Source organism: Chenopodium quinoa, unplaced genomic scaffold (genome assembly GCF_001683475.1).
Source record: "Chenopodium quinoa cultivar QQ74 unplaced genomic scaffold, ASM168347v1, whole genome shotgun sequence".
NCBI classification, from domain to species: Eukaryota; Viridiplantae; Streptophyta; class Magnoliopsida; order Caryophyllales; family Amaranthaceae; genus Chenopodium; species Chenopodium quinoa.
In genome coordinates, this window is record NW_018744593.1 from 5,967,570 (window position 1) to 5,983,214 (window position 15,645).

The following is a 15,645-nucleotide window of genomic DNA, read 5'->3' on the forward strand; positions in this document are numbered from 1 at the left end:
ACTAAACTTACCTTTTGGTTTGACTTGTGTTCGTAAATAAGTCTTAATAAACTAATGAATGACTAAAGGAATTTTCTTAATTAATTAATTAATTTGAGCTAATAAATATGTCTAAAATCGAGTCATAGTCCCTTTAAGTCAACTCGGATTTTTATTCCCATATACTGCACAATCGTCAACTTGTTTTGGTCATTTTCGGAGTTCTAGGAAGAACTACGAGTCGTACAACCTATGGATCTGTAGCCCCGAGTTGCATCTTTAATATGGAGTTGGTTTCATCCCAATCAGAGTCACAAGTAAAACGTTATGACTAAAATACCACAGGCTGTCCAGTTTAATGCATATACATGAAGTCTTAACTTAGTCTTTGCTTGAGTCTAGTCACATAGTCTAGCCACATGGTAATGACACGAGTCTTAACATGTCACTACACTCACTAGTGTTAGTACACACTTTGTATATGTCACCATGACCATGTCTTAGGTTCATGCATGAGTCGGTTTTTTCCTAATTTGAGTTGGGGGTACATTCTATTCCTAATTTTTTCATATCTCTCCATCTACATCATCTTTCCATTATCTACTCGATTCCTCTCTTTATTCTTCCTACCTTCTTCCATCCTTGCATGTCGAATAGAATTTGAGTCAAATAATTAACAAAGAATATCCTTAATTTCCCTTTCCACAGTACTTGGTCAAGGAGAGAAGAGCGATTAATCAAGGAAAACACCTTCATTTAAGTTCAACTTTTTGATAAACTAGTGAGTTGAAAAAGAAAAGCTAAGAAAATACTGGCAAGTCAAGAAGAGGTCAATGAGCTTAAGAAGCAAATGGTTGACGTGACTGAGGCGTTGAAGGCTTTAACCCTCAAGATCAATGACCCTGTGAAGCAACAACAAATGGAGCTCATGCAAGAGAGCTTGAGAAAGATATCCAATGACTATAAATTCCAGGGCATTAGCTCACAAGGGTTCTCGGTGGACAATGAGCTTCTTTCGCAGAAGTTCAATGCCACTGACATCCCTAAATTCAAGGCAACCAATAATCCTAATCTTCACTTAAGAGCCTTTGAAACTATAATGAACATTAAGAGGATTAATAAGAAAGACTTTCATTCCTTGTTTTCCTTATCTCTTGAAACCTTTTGCCAACAATGGTTCTTCTCCCTTAACAAAGAGAAAACCTATACATGGGAATCGATAGTAAGCGCTTTCATTGATAGATATAAGTGCAATATTCAAGTCAAAACCGATTATAGACAACTTGAGATTCTAAGAAAAAGAGAGAATGAAGGCTTTACTTCTTTCTATAATAAGTAGAGGGAAATTTCCGCTAAAATGATTGAGGTTAAGGTTTGACTTTCGTTGACTTTCTCTCTTCTCTCTCTTCTTCATGGTTCTTCTTTTTTGATTGGTTTTCTTCATCAAATCTGGATATCAATGGCAAAGAAGAAGAAGCAAGCTATTTCTACACCTCAAGTAGCGCAATAAAAGACTGCTCATGAAGTTGTTGGTTCGATTTTGCAAAATTTGGGAATTTCAAGTACCCCTTTCGTTCCTAGCCCGATTCAAGAGGGGGATGGACTGCTTACTCCGGCGCCGGCATTAGTTCAGATGGCTTGTGGTGCTATTTCCGGTGTTCCATTGGATGCTGAAGCTACTTTTGTTGCTGAAGCTGCTGCTAGGCCGAGTCTGTCCAATGGAACAGTACCTAGGGTTTCTGGGTTTACTGTTCCATTGGATGATGGTGGATCTGGGCACGGTGGTGAGCCAGGGTGTTCTGTTCATTGTTCCTCACCCTCTCTGGAGCATAATGTGAACAAAGTTAATGAGGATTGAGCTGCTTCTCTTTCTTCCTTGGAATTGAACTCGCGCAAGTCTGCTGAAAACCGTGCTGCTTCTTCCCCTGTTCTGGAGCAAACGAGCTGCATCTTTTACTGGGAAATTGGCTGCAAAAGGGGCTACATTATCCTTTGTTGCTCCGAAAGTGCAAGATGGGAAACTCATTGCTGAGCTACAGGCAGCCGAGCTTGAGGAAGGTAATCGAAAATTGGCTAATGCTCTTGTTTTTTATGTGGTTGGCTTTTATCCTACTATTGCTGCTGTTCTTCGTTTCTTTGCTCAATAATGGAATGATATGCAAAAACCAGATGTGTATTGGCATGATGATGGGTACTTTATTATCAATATGTGTTCTAGTGATGATAGAGATACTATACTTTGTTCTGGTCCTCATATGTTCTTTGGAAAGCCTGCAATAGTGAAGCCGTGGTGTCCCAATTTTGATTTTCATGCTGAAATTCTTAGAACTATTCCTCTTTGGGTTAAATTCCCTAATCTCCCACTTAATTGTTGGGGATCTCACACTCTTAGCCGCCTTTGTAGTTTGCTTGGAGTGCCAATTTGTGCTGATGAGTGTACTACTAGACAACTTAGAGTGTCTTTTGCTAGGGTTCTGATTGAAATTGATGTTACAAAGCCTATGCCCACCTCTGTGTGGGTTGAGAGTCCTTCGAAGGAATTATTGGAGATCAGGGTGGTGTATGAGTGGGCTCCTTCTTTTGCTCTAAGTGTAACAAGATTGGTCATGATTGCTCTGTTAAGCCTCCTATGCCTAAGCAGGCTTCTAAGCAACCGGCTCCTGTTCCTCCTCAGCAAAAGCAAGTTTGGGCTCCTAAGCCTACCCATGTTCCTGCTTCTACTACTGGTGTTGATGTTGGTGTTTCTGTTCATGGACAATCTATTATTACTCCACAAGTTCATACCTCTAAGAATTCAGATGAGGGGTGGAGAATAGTAGGGAGGAAGACAAAAAGCCAGCAAACTAGAGTTCATCAGCCTGCTTCTACCTCTAATGCCTTTGTTGCTTTATTTGCAAATGAAATGGATGGTGTAGGTGGTTTCACTATAAATCCAAGCGGGGGTGAGGTTAATCCCCCTTTCGTGTCATGATTTACTCTGTTTGGAATGTCAGGGGCCTGAATGACCCTGGCAAAGTTGCCTCTGTAAGGAGGTTGCTTCATTCTCATTCAGTTGATGTTGTTGGATTGCTTGAAACAAAAATCAAATTGAAAAATGTTCTCACTTATCAGAGGAAGTTTGGCTCTCTTGGCTTTGGTTGTGTAATTATGATAATTCTTCCAAAGGGAGGATTTGGCTTGGTTGGAATGTGGATAGAGTAACTGTTAATGTCTTGAAGATTCATGAACAGTTCATTCATTGTACTGTTTCTTCTAAGGATCTCTCTACTCAAATTTATCTCACTGTTGTCTATGGTCTTCACTCCATTCATGACAGGCTTTCTTTGTGGGAGGGGCTCAGAAGCATCTCTATCCAGCATTCTCCTTGGCTTTTTGTTGGTGACTATAACTCTGTTCTTCATACTCCTGATAGGCTTCATGGTGCTGATGTTACTGATTATGAGACTAGAGACTTTCTGAATTTGGTTGATGATTTGGACCTCACTGAGCTCAAAAGCAAAGGGTCCTTCTACTCTTGGTCTAATAAGGCTCATACTTGTCCTAGAACGCTCTCTAGACTTGATAGAGTCTTTGGTAATCAAGCTTGGTTAGCTTCTCATGGGCATGTGGAGACTGTTTATCTCCCTCACTACTACAAAAATGGGCAAAGAAACCCGTTGAAATATGCTTGAAAGACCACCTTTGGACGGGTCTCTATCTCAGGGGTCTCTTTGATTAAGAGACCCTTTCTCATGAGGGGTCTGTTTGTGCGAACAAAGAGACCCGTTGTCAGTGACAACGGGTCTGTTATTTACGCAATGAGATTGATAGTTTTGAAGTGAAAGAGACCTGTTGTTTGATATAAGGGATCTGCTTAACTGGTATGAAATAGATCTGTCAGGTCAAATAACGGGTCTCTTTGCGTTTTACATTTTAATTAATTTTGTTTTTATGCTGTATACAAATCGGAAGAATTGAGGACTAAAAGATAAATTGGTATTAGTAATTTGTATACTTAATTTGTACACTTAATTTGTATGTAACATGCAAATTATACTTCAACTTGATGAGATGAAAAAAATAAAAATCAATAAACATAAAATCCCAACAAAAAGGTTGTTTGAATTTATTGAAATTTACAATTACAATTACAATTACATAATGAACTTCTAGCTCCATTTGCTATCTTCTTTGTTTGATTGTAACCACATCAAGCAGATCTGAAAAACAAAATTAAAATATCGAATGTAATAATTGAGAATTCCATATAAAAAAATTAAAAAGAAAATTAAAAGACAAAACTAGGCTTACGTGGATAGATATCTTCGGTGAGCAAATTGAATTGCTTGAATGCAATTCCCTTACAAATAAGCAGACCTATAAAATAGCATGTTCAAGTAGAAAATGAATAAATACTTATGAATAATGGAACTATAATTCCAAAAAAAAAAAAAAATAGAAAAGCCCCAAATTAAATTTATTTAATCATGAATTTTGTATCCTCAATTTGTTTGGATCTAGAAGTTCATGCAAAAGAGAGGGTATCGAGGCCAAAAGCAAAGAAAAATATCACAGCAAGGAAACTAGAGAAACAATTGATTCGATTGAGGATTTCGATTGATATATTAGGAAAAAAATGAAAAAACTTAATAAGGAGATTACTATAAATTGACAAGAAAATTAAGGAAATTTACACAATTTGAAGCCCAATTCGCTGAATTAAGAAAAATATATCAGAAAAAAAAATCAAAATAAAAAACCTTAATATCAAAATCTACAGATTTAGAGGAGGACACCTTAAACCACCACACCACCAGCGAGAAGCCGCAGAACACCGAATCAAAAGGAGGAATAAAAAACCGAGAAAGGGAAGGACCGAATGAGCAGTTTCAGAAGAGAGAGAAAGCGGATCTAGGATTGTAATGGAGAACCCATTGTTGTAGATATATAGAGAGCTTTTATCATTTTCCCTTTCTTCAGAGTTGAGACTTGATTTATTAGAAGATATTTCTTCAAAGAGAAGGAGGATGAATAGTGATGGAGTGATGGAGGATGAAAGCGGCGTGAAGGAGGGTAATTGAAATGGGGAATATGAAGAGAAGAAATAAGGTTTTTGTTATCATTCCTTTAAGTGGTGGGTCCTTGCACATATAAGAGACCTGTTAAATCAATTACGGGTCTCTTTTTTTTTCCTCTATCTTTTGGTGGGCCCTTTGATACAAAAGAGACCCGTTATCTCTAATATCAGATCTATTATATTAAAGAGAGCCGTTGAAATAATCAATGGGTCTTTTATCATAGGTTCCTTTGACCATTTTTGTAGTAGTGCCTCCTTCTTTATCTGATCATAGTCCAGTTCTGTTGGATATTTGCTCCGGCCCTGTTGGGAAAGGTAGACCTTTCCGATTTCTAAATTGTATTGCTGATCACCCTGATTTTCTTGATATTGTTTCGCAGGCTTGGGGTTCTGGTAGTTCTGTTTGGCAGAAGCTCAATTCTGTGAAGTCTAGTATCAAATCTCTTAATAGCAAGCAGTTTGGTAACATTGAGGAAAAGATTGACCAGGCTAATGTTGAGCTTTCTAGAATTCAAAACTTAATGGCTCAGAACCCTGATGATTTGGATTTATATGGTAAAGAATCTGATGCTATTAAGGTTGTTAAGCACTGGAATGATATTCAGGAAAGCATCTTCAAGCAAAAGTCTAGGATTCATTGGGTTAAGCATGGAGATGGCAATTCTCACTACTTCTTCTCTGTGATGAAGACTAGGCAAGGAAGGAATAGAATTGATTCCATATTTGATTCTAATCAGGTGTTGCCCAAGGATACAGATGTTATTTCTCATGAAATTATCTCTTTCTATAAGTCTCTTTTAGGGACTCAGGCTTCTTAGCTCCCTGGTGTTGACCTTGTTACTATGAGCAGGGGTAAGCAGCTTAGCTCTGCTGCTCAGAGCTACCTCATTAGGCCTATTTCTTATGTTGAAATTGATGTCGCCCTTAAGGGAATTGATAACACTAAAGCTCCTGGTATTGATGGCTTTAACTCCTTTTTCTTTAAGAGAGCGTGGCATATTGTGAAAGATGATATTTATGCAAGTGTTATTGATTTCTTTAATAATGGGACCTTACCTAGGCAATGGAATTGCACAACTATCACTTTGGTTCCTAAAGTCCTTTCTGCTTCTCATGTTAAGGATTTTAGACCTATAGCCTGTTGTACTGTGGTCTATAAGCTCATTTCTAAGGTTATAACTGCTAGGCTTGCTGATGTCATTGGTGAGGTGATTGATGATGCTCAGGCAGGGTTCATTCCTAGCAAGCACATTGGTGAAAATATTCTTCTTGCAACTGAACTGATCAAAGGCTATGATCACAAATTTATCTCTCCCAGGTGTATGGTTAAGGTGGATTTGAAGAAAGCTTATGATTTAGTTGAGTGAGGATTCTTGATCACTGTCTGCAGGAGCTTGGTTTCCCTCAGAGATTTGTTGATTGGATCTGGAATTGTCTTACTTCTGTTTCTTACTCTATTCTTATTAATGGTTTTCCTGCCCCCCCCCCCTTTGAAGCTAAGAAAGGGTTAAGACAAGGTGACCCTATGTCTCCCTTTCTCTTTGCTATTGGTATGGAATACCTCTCCAGATGCCTTAATGAGCTTAGGTTATCTCCTGATTTTAACTTTCACCCTAGATGTGAAAAGTTAAACCTAACTCACATGATGTTTGTTGATGACTTATTGATGTTTTCTCGAGCTGATAGTGTTTCTGTTAAGCTTCTCTTCCAAGCCTTCTCGAAATTCTCGGGTGCCTCTGGGCTTTCTGCTAATCTTGATAAAAGTGAAGTCTACTTTAGAGGAGTCTCTGTTGATGTTCAGAAAGAGTTGAGGGAGCTTCTTGGTATTTCTCAAGGCTCCATTCCTTTTAGATATCTTGGGGTCCCTCTCTCTTCAAAGAAGCTTACTATTGCTCAATGTAGGCCTTTGGTGGAGAGAGTCACTGCTAGAATTCAAGGGTGGATGGTTAAACACTTGTCCTATGCTGGGAGGCTTCAATTGGTGAAGAGTGTGTTGTTTGGTATCCAGACTTATTGGGCTCAAATTTTTATTCTTCCGAAAAAAATTCTGAAAGAGATTGAGGCTAGGTTCAGGTGCTTTCTTTGGACTGGATCCTCTGCTCCTGCTAAGAAGTCTTTGGTTGCTTGGAATAATGTCTGTTTTGCTAAAGTTTGCGGTGGCTGGAACTTGCTTTCTCTTCCTGAGTGGAATAAAGCAGCTGTCACTAAGTTACTTTGGGATATTGCTCACAAGGCTGATAATCATTGGGTTAAGTGGGTCCATATCTACTATTTCAAGCATAAAGATTGTTGGACCACCCCTACCCCTGCTAGATGCTCTTGGTTCTTGAAGAAGATTTTGAGTTGTAGAGATATTGTGAATGATCAAGGGGGATGGGATGGGTTCGTTCAGGGCAACAAGTTGAAAATCAAGAAGCTTTATGCTGCTATTAGGCCTCAAGTGCCTAAAGTTCCTTGGAAGAGAGTTACTTGCCATAACTTAGCAACTCCCAAAAGTGTTTTTATCTTGTGGCTAGCTTTGTGGAATAGGCTTGTCACTAAGGATAGATTGCTTCAATGGCACATCTCTTGTGATCCAAAGTGTTTCCTGTGTCTGAATGGCAATGAAAGTGTTCAGCATTTATTTTTTGATTGTGGTTTCTCTAGAAAGGTTTAGAGCAAGGTTTTGGGTATCTTACATGTTTCCAAGCCTGTTCATCAGTTTAGTGATGAGGTCGATTGGATGAAGAAAATCTGCAGAAGTTCCGGATTGAAGAATAAAGTGATCCAGGTGGCCTGCACTGAAACAACTTATGGTATTTGGATCCACAGGAATGTAGTTCTCTTTACTGGTTGCTGCAAATCTGTTGATGCCCTTGTTCGGGATATTGTCTTTCATTCAGTTTGTAGAATCCCGGCGGGAAGCAAATATTTGATTGTTTAGGGCTTGTCTCGGGCTCCTCTTATTTTCTTGATGCTGAGGCTCCCGGTGCATCTTTTTTGTTTGTTATTCTTTTTCTGCTAACTGTTTTTCTATGCTGTATGCGGGTTGCTGCTGTTTGCCTTGCTGTCTATGCACTGCTGGTGCTGTGTTCAGCTAGGTGTGCTGTTGTATACTGCTGGGTAATGCTGGTTATTTGCTGTTACTGCTGCACTGCTGTTTGTGCTACTGCACTGCTGTTGTGTTGCTGTTTTTGTTGCTTCTCTTTGTTGCTGATGTTTGATGCTGGTTACTGCTGCTGCACTGCTGTACTGCTATCTGCTGCTGCTGTGCTGTTGTTATGCTGCTGCTGCACTCTTGTACTGCTGTCTGTTGCTGCTGTACTGATGTTATGCTGCTTCTGCACTGTTCTTTGCCTTGTTGTGCTTGCTGCTGATGCTGCTGTGCACTGCTCTGCTTGCTGTCTGCTGAGCTGCTGCTTGCTGGCTCTGCTTGCTGTTGCTGCTGAGCTGCTGTTTCTGCTGGTCTTTGCACTGCTGTCTACTGTCTTTTGCTCTGTGCCCTGTCGTCCGTTGTTGGTGCAAGCTTTGTTGCTCATTTTGTTGCCTATTTTTGTTTTTATTGGTTTTATGGTCAGTTTGCAGGCTTGTCTGCTCCCGATTGTTGTTTTTGGTGACTTTTGGGTGTTTGGCTTTGTTGTTTTTCTGGTTTTTTTTTGTTGTCTGGTCCTGGTTTCCGGAACCCTTCCTAGAAGGTGGCCGGAAATCTGAGTGCAGTTGTTCTTGGCTTTTCCTAGAACCCTTCCTAGAAGGTGGCTAGACTTGGATCTAGAACTGGTTGTGGGGTTGGCCTATTGTTTTCAGGTCTTTTGGTGTTCTAGTGGTAGTTATAACTTAGCTTTTGTAAGTTGTAACATTCTCTCTTTCGTAATAAAATCTTATTTTCCAAAAAAAAATAAAAAAAATGATTGAGGTTCCCTCCAAAAAAGAATATGTGAGGATGTTTATCAAGAATCTCCAAGAGAAGTATTCGAAGCATTTAAAATATCAACACAACTTGAATACTTTCAAAGCCATCTATGACATAGGCATCGAGATAAAAGATGACCTCGCAAAGCAAAAAGCTACTAATAATAGCAAACATAGTTGCTGGAAAGGAAAGAAGAATGATAATCCTTCTTCTTCCGAAAACACCCACTCTAGTAACAATGTTAATACCTTTTATCTCAGTGAAGTTTTAGCCATGAATAACCAAGGACATAAGAAGCAACTAAGGAAAGACTTCACCCCAATTAGGATGATCTACGATACTGCCTTCGATCGACTCCATGCTAAGGGACTCATTACTCCCATTGGACCTATTCATGATTCTACACCTAAAAAGAGATTGCCTAGTTGGAATCTAGATGCACATTGCAAATATCATCAAGGTAGGGGTCATACTACTGAGAGTTGTTGGACGCTAAAGGAAGAAATCCAACATTTGATCCATAATAACAAGCTTCCCATGCCTCCAGCTAGCAAGGAGAGCGAGTGATAATAAAGCAAACGACACAAGACAAAGGTGAGCTTCAACGACAAGATTTCGTGACCTCCTCTTTTTCTTTTTTTATTTATCCTTTCCCTAATAAGTCTAGCATAGGCACTTTCTATATTCCTTATATTTACTTTAATTTGTAAGACTTTTCTTTTTTCCTTTTTTAATAAAGATGAGTATTTATTTCCTTGCATATGATCATTACACTACATCGCTTACTAAAAAAAAAACATTGTTGAACTAAGATATACCAATGATTTCAGGCACCCCTTGTAGCCACATCATATTACCTTTCACCCTTCAAATATACAATCCTTTTTTTGATAAACCACTTTGAGCCTCCTCTAACGATAGACCTTTAATTTTTCAACCCATATCTACCTAAATTTGGGATGAGATGGTGTGCAACTTATACAATTTTCAGAGAACAAAAGCTTGAGTGTATCAACAAATAAATAAAATAAATAAATAAATAAATAAATAAATAAATAAATAAATAAAATAAATAAATAAATAAATAAATAAATAAATAAATAAATAAATAAATAAATAAATAAATAAATAAATAAATAAATAAATAAATAAATAAATAAATAAATAAATAAAATAAATAAATAAATAAATAAATAAATAAATAAATAAATAAATAAATAAATAAAAGTGTACAAAAGGGCAAGTGTTCCAATGTCTTTGACATGAACATGTTTCAGATTGCGTCTCTTATTAAGTGCTCGGTACCATGCCTGAGAAACATGAATGCCAAGTGAGTGATAGACCGCATGATCGGGATTGCCCACACTTATAAAAAAAAAAAAAATGCAAAAGCGAAAAAAAAGAGAGAGTATATATATATATATATATATATATATATATATATATATATATATATATATATATATATATATATATATATATAAACAATAGAGAGTTCAAAAGTAAGAAACCTCAAGCATGAAAATATAAAGATTCAAAAGCAAGGTTACACACCTAGGGGGCTTATCTAGGGTCTTGAGCTTTTATCCCTTTCTTCTTCAACCTTTAGCCTAACCACGTTACAACCCTTCAAATGACCTTTTTGAGGTATACACACACTTTTGAGAGGTTCAGCTAGAGCTACGTTCAGCCTGATTCCTAACGGATACGTAGGCAACATCACATCAAGGTGTGGCCGTAATAAAAATGCATTCATATTTACGTTCATAATTGATCATATCAAGGGACCCCCTGTGCTCATCCCTTTTCATTTAGAGCTATACTTGGGGGCTTGATCCCTACATTGTAAGCCTACCTAGCCTAAGAGTCACCACCAATTGACTCTTCTCAATATATTTTTCCACACACTTAGCCTTTGCAGCCTAACTTTAGTGTCACTTTCACACACTGCACTGATACATGACAAAATATACTTCCCTTAGGAACACTTTGTCATGAAATCTTACCACAACGCTGAAGCATGCCTTGTCATATCATCATCAATCATCATTGCATAACAAAGTATGAAGTACTTAGCCTCCGCGTCTAAGTTACCTGAATACTTTCATTATTAAGTCAACTAGGATAGTCTAAGATGTTACAATCCTTGTACTGTGAGTGGTAACGTTAACTGATTAAGCTCATTTAACATGCACCTTCAAAAAACTTCCCTTCTTTTTTTTAGCATCTTTCTTTTTCGGGAGAAAGTCGGTACCCTCCACAAAAATGACGGAATTTTTTTTTCGTGCAGGATTCAACACTCCGCACACACGAGTCACATGAAGAGAGTAATCATACCTTGAGTCATGTCAAGTCAATGAGTCAAGCAACACTAAGCCTTAAGTCAACCCTAAAGAAAGAGATGAGAAAAGTCCTATAGTAAAAAATGTAAATGCAGGTGCATCCCAACAAGCGAGGACATTCCCAGATTTTTTTTAAAAAAAGCCGCGAATATGATATATGAAATTCTTCCAAGATAAGAGGAGTTTGAGCAAAATTACATGGATTAGTAAATTAGAGATGAAGACCTTTAATTTTAAAAATATTTGAGCGGATTTGGTTGACAGGAAATGACCATGTTAAAAGTTTTAAGCGAAACCAAGCAACGAACAACAGCAGAAAGGGAAAAATAGGGAAGTCCTGACACCAACGCCAGATGACAACGATGTCGCTTGTCGACGACATCTGTCGCCTGGCGATAAAAGCATAATGTGGCGCCAGATAGTTCTAGCGAGTGCGGGTGTGGCGACACAATGCGTGGCCCCCATCCTAGATTATGCGGACCTAGTGTAGCAATTTCTAGGTTCCTTGGTACGCCAATTTGCCTCCTTAAGCAATTTGACATGATTAAGTAGTCGGTTTGATTACTATCACAAATAAGTGATCGACCTGACAAAAGATCACCTCACATAGCTTAAACCGCCTAAACATTCGCTCATTGTAAAGGCACCAATACAATGGTTCATAGACAACAAAGCACCGACATACTGGTTCATGAACAGCAAAAGCGCCGACGCACTTGCTAAAGCAAAGTTCAAGCGAACTTTAAAGATCGACAAGCGTGGGTCTTTGATAATTTTCTTCAGAATATTATCGCAATAACTGAGGATGACTTCAAGTAAAGTTATTTTCGACACATTCGCTAAGAATGTGGAGGTTATCACAAATATTTGAGAAGACAGCACAAGATGGGCAGTCTTCGACGGCATTCGCTAAGATTATGGAGGCTGTCACCAAATTTTTGAGAAGACATCATGAGATGGGCAGTACGTCTTCGACAGCATTCGCTAAGATTGTGGAGGTTGTCACTATGATTTGAGAAGATAACACGAGATGGGCGGTCTTCGACAGCATTCACTAAGATTGTGGAGGTTATCACCACGATTTGAGAAGATATCACGAGATGGGCGGTCTTCGACGCATTCGCTAAGATTGTGGAGGTTGTCACCGATATTTGAGAAAAGCGGTTCATGATGAGGCGGTCTTCGACGACGTTTTGATATGAATGGGAAGGTTGTTACTATGGTTCAAGAAAAAATCTCTTTTCCTCATAGACACGTAGGCATATCATATCAACGCTCTTTTGTTCAAAGACGCGTGAACATATCAAAAAAGCCCTTTTTTCAGAGACGAGTGAACATCAAAACAACAAGATGACGTTCCCTAGCTTGTGGAAGGTTGTCACAACAGTAAATGCAACAAATTGGTTATCTCCAAAGACGAGTGCTCGATGGTGCAAGATATGCGTTTCTTAACTCTCTTATCTGTTTTAACTAATGCTAGTTTGTAGGTATCGACATTACAAGAATGAATTAGGATTGCAGAACATTCTGAATCATTCTATGTCCCTTTCGTAACTTTGACTTTTGTTTTCAAAACTCAGACAAAGTGGGGGCTTCTATAGAGACCCAAATGTGTCTCCCAAAACAAAACCCAGTGATGGATACCTTTCATGTCATTTGATTATCGAACAAAGCGAAAGTGTGAAAAGTCTAGTGATGAGGATGTTTTTTATTAAAATATCTCTTCTTTCTGTATTTGAAAATAATTCTTTTCTTACCCTATTTTTGAAAAACGTGTATTCCATTTTAGTTTGGTCCATGATATGGGTAAAATAATGGTGTAGTTGGATGGGGCTTGAAAATAACTTTCCAACTATATATTATAAGCCCATTAAGATGAATAATGAGGAAGTTATGGCCAAAATACTAAACTGGGCTCGAACCGGATCTTACCGACGGCCCAATGATCATGTGGAGAGTCCGAAGGTTTAATCCTAATCCTAAATTAATTAGGATAAATTAGTAGCTTCCATAAGTTTCTAAAATATCTTAATTAAACTTTTTGAAAGGATAAGATTAAAGAATTTGAGTTAAATAAAAACTTTCCTTTTATAAAAACTTTCCTTTTTTTTAAATCCTAATTATGTTCGAGTTTAAAGATATTAAAAGACAGTCAGATATTATTTTTGTGCCTCATAATCTTTATCCTATATTATATGATTGGATAGCTTGAAATTATCTTTCCAATAATATTTTATAATATTAATTCCGAGCTATAACGAAAAAGATATGAATGAGTTATGAAACTCTAAAAAAAACTGACACTGTCCTACTGTTTCGGCCATATCTTTTTATATAATGAATATTTTAATCTGATTATAATTGGGTTGGAACTTATACTTCAATAGCTTTCCAACGACATATTATATGACTTATTTAGACTTCTGGATCAAAAGATATGATAAAAACAAAATCCGCAAAAACTGTTGTCCATCAAGTTTTATTTGGATTCGAATTCGGATTCTTTTCTTTATTTTTCGACTCTTTTTTTTTCCTATAAATAGAGTTCATACCTCCACTTTTTCAATCATAAACTCTAACCAACTCTCATCAAGAATCTCTTGATTACTCTCTCTCACTCTCTATTCTAAACTAGCCTTTTGCATACAAAATTCCGATTCACAAGATCTAGAAACACGTAGCATTAGTTGAAGTTCCCTTCGCCCCAAACGTGAAAGGTTTAAGTTCTGAGGGTTTGGTCCCAAATCTCTATTTTAATTATTTAATTTAATTGTTTCTTTATTATTTTCCTTGAAGATATTAACGTGTGTATTTTATTATTAGAAAGAGGTACGAGGCAACCAAGTAAGTGGTTTAATTGATTTATTGATATTATAATTTTGAAATCATGTCTAGATTGTTATTATGATTTCTAGTATAATGTTAGGGCGTTTTGATCTTCCTAGTATCATGTTTAGGGTGACAACTATAATTTCTAATATCAAATATGACAATTGTGATTCCTGCGATGCTTTCTATACTCTTTCTAATAGCATGTTAGTATCATGTTAGGGTTAAAGCTTTGATCTTTATTGTTTAGTGACATGCTAAGTTTTGTTATTAATCTTGTTAGTATCATGTCTAGGATCTTGCTACTAATATTATGCTTTAACATGATTATGATTGTGATTTGGATTATTATTATTTTGATTATTTTTATTATTATGTTGCTTGATTATTATTGTTACTGCTTGATCACGCCTTTTATGCATGTTTAAAGGGAATTTGTACTTGTAATCACGCTTAATAAGATAATTAATAATCTTGTTTAGGGTTAATTTGATTATAATTCAAGTGATCGCCAATAATAGATTTATTTGTGTATTAATATTAAACCAACATAGCTAAACAGGTTTAGGGTTAACCTATTAATTGCATGTTAGTCAGAAAGCGCACATGAATACGAGAAGAATAAAGTAGGGCAGGTTCAATCTCTTTTAGGTTGGATTTTACCTTCATCCCCGAACTACCTTTGAAAGGTTTACAAGTTCTCAAAACTTGTTGGCGAATCTTTTGCTCTAGCTTCCTTTTCTTTGGACGCCACCATGCTTAAGTGTATGATCACAATGGGGTTCAAGTTTTGGGTAATGCTTGAAATATTCCCTACAGCGGGCGTGGGCGCTCCTCCCTGTTTCTGGCTTTGCTCGAATTCATTTCTGCGCCTCTTATAAATACCTATTTTTAACCCGATTTTCTAAAAATGTTGTTAGACATAATTTTGATCATAATTTTAGCTTAGTTGGGAGTTCCTCTTTCTAGTTTAGGGTTAGTTTATGAGTGTTTTTAGAGAGAGAATGTGAGAGATTTCATTGGGATTTGAGATATTGAAGATCCAAGGTGACAATTGTATTGAGGATCTCCATAATCAATTAATGAGCATTTTAACTCTATACCATCTTATTGTTTTGTTTAATTTCAGTTTTGTTTTGTTTTATTTGATTTTGATTTTTAATCTTGTTTAGTGTAATTGTTCTTCATATTATCTTTATTCTTGATTTCATTAGTTGCTTCTTGATTAGGTGATGATATCTAAGTATTTGTTTGGCTAGGGATTGGGTGAAACTTGTATGATTGATTGATTGTTATTAATTTGAGAATTGTGTTGATTGATTATTGAGATTAAAGTGATTAATGAAAGTTTGCATGTGTGTATTTTATTAGGGCTTGAGAATTATCTAGATTGCATTGTGATTTCTAATAATTTGACACATATTGATTTAGGAATTGAAATTATCAATTGGTTTGGATTGTGATTCTCCTAGTTTGTTATTCATAGAGACCACTAGCTTAAGGATTAAGATATAGCTCTTTGATTCCAATTGACAGCTCTTGTCATTAGT

General features: G+C 36.9%; 2 protein-coding genes across 2 annotated transcripts; both read left to right on the forward strand.

The window, feature by feature from the left end:
- The first annotated feature begins 2,946 nt into the window (after nucleotides 1-2,946).
- LOC110699869 lies at nucleotides 2,947-5,853 on the forward strand. Its single transcript, XM_021877380.1, has 3 exons — nucleotides 2,947-3,120; nucleotides 3,210-3,593; nucleotides 5,260-5,853. Exons 1-3 carry the CDS (start codon nucleotides 2,947-2,949, stop codon nucleotides 5,851-5,853), a joined length of 1,152 nt encoding a protein of 383 aa, XP_021733072.1.
- A 2,203-nt stretch (nucleotides 5,854-8,056) lies between these two features.
- LOC110699870 (cytochrome c oxidase subunit 3-like) lies at nucleotides 8,057-8,725 on the forward strand. The gene has a single exon (XM_021877381.1). The coding sequence runs from the start codon at nucleotides 8,057-8,059 to the stop codon at nucleotides 8,723-8,725; it is 669 nt and encodes a 222-aa protein (XP_021733073.1).
- The last annotated feature ends 6,920 nt before the right edge of the window (nucleotides 8,726-15,645 follow it).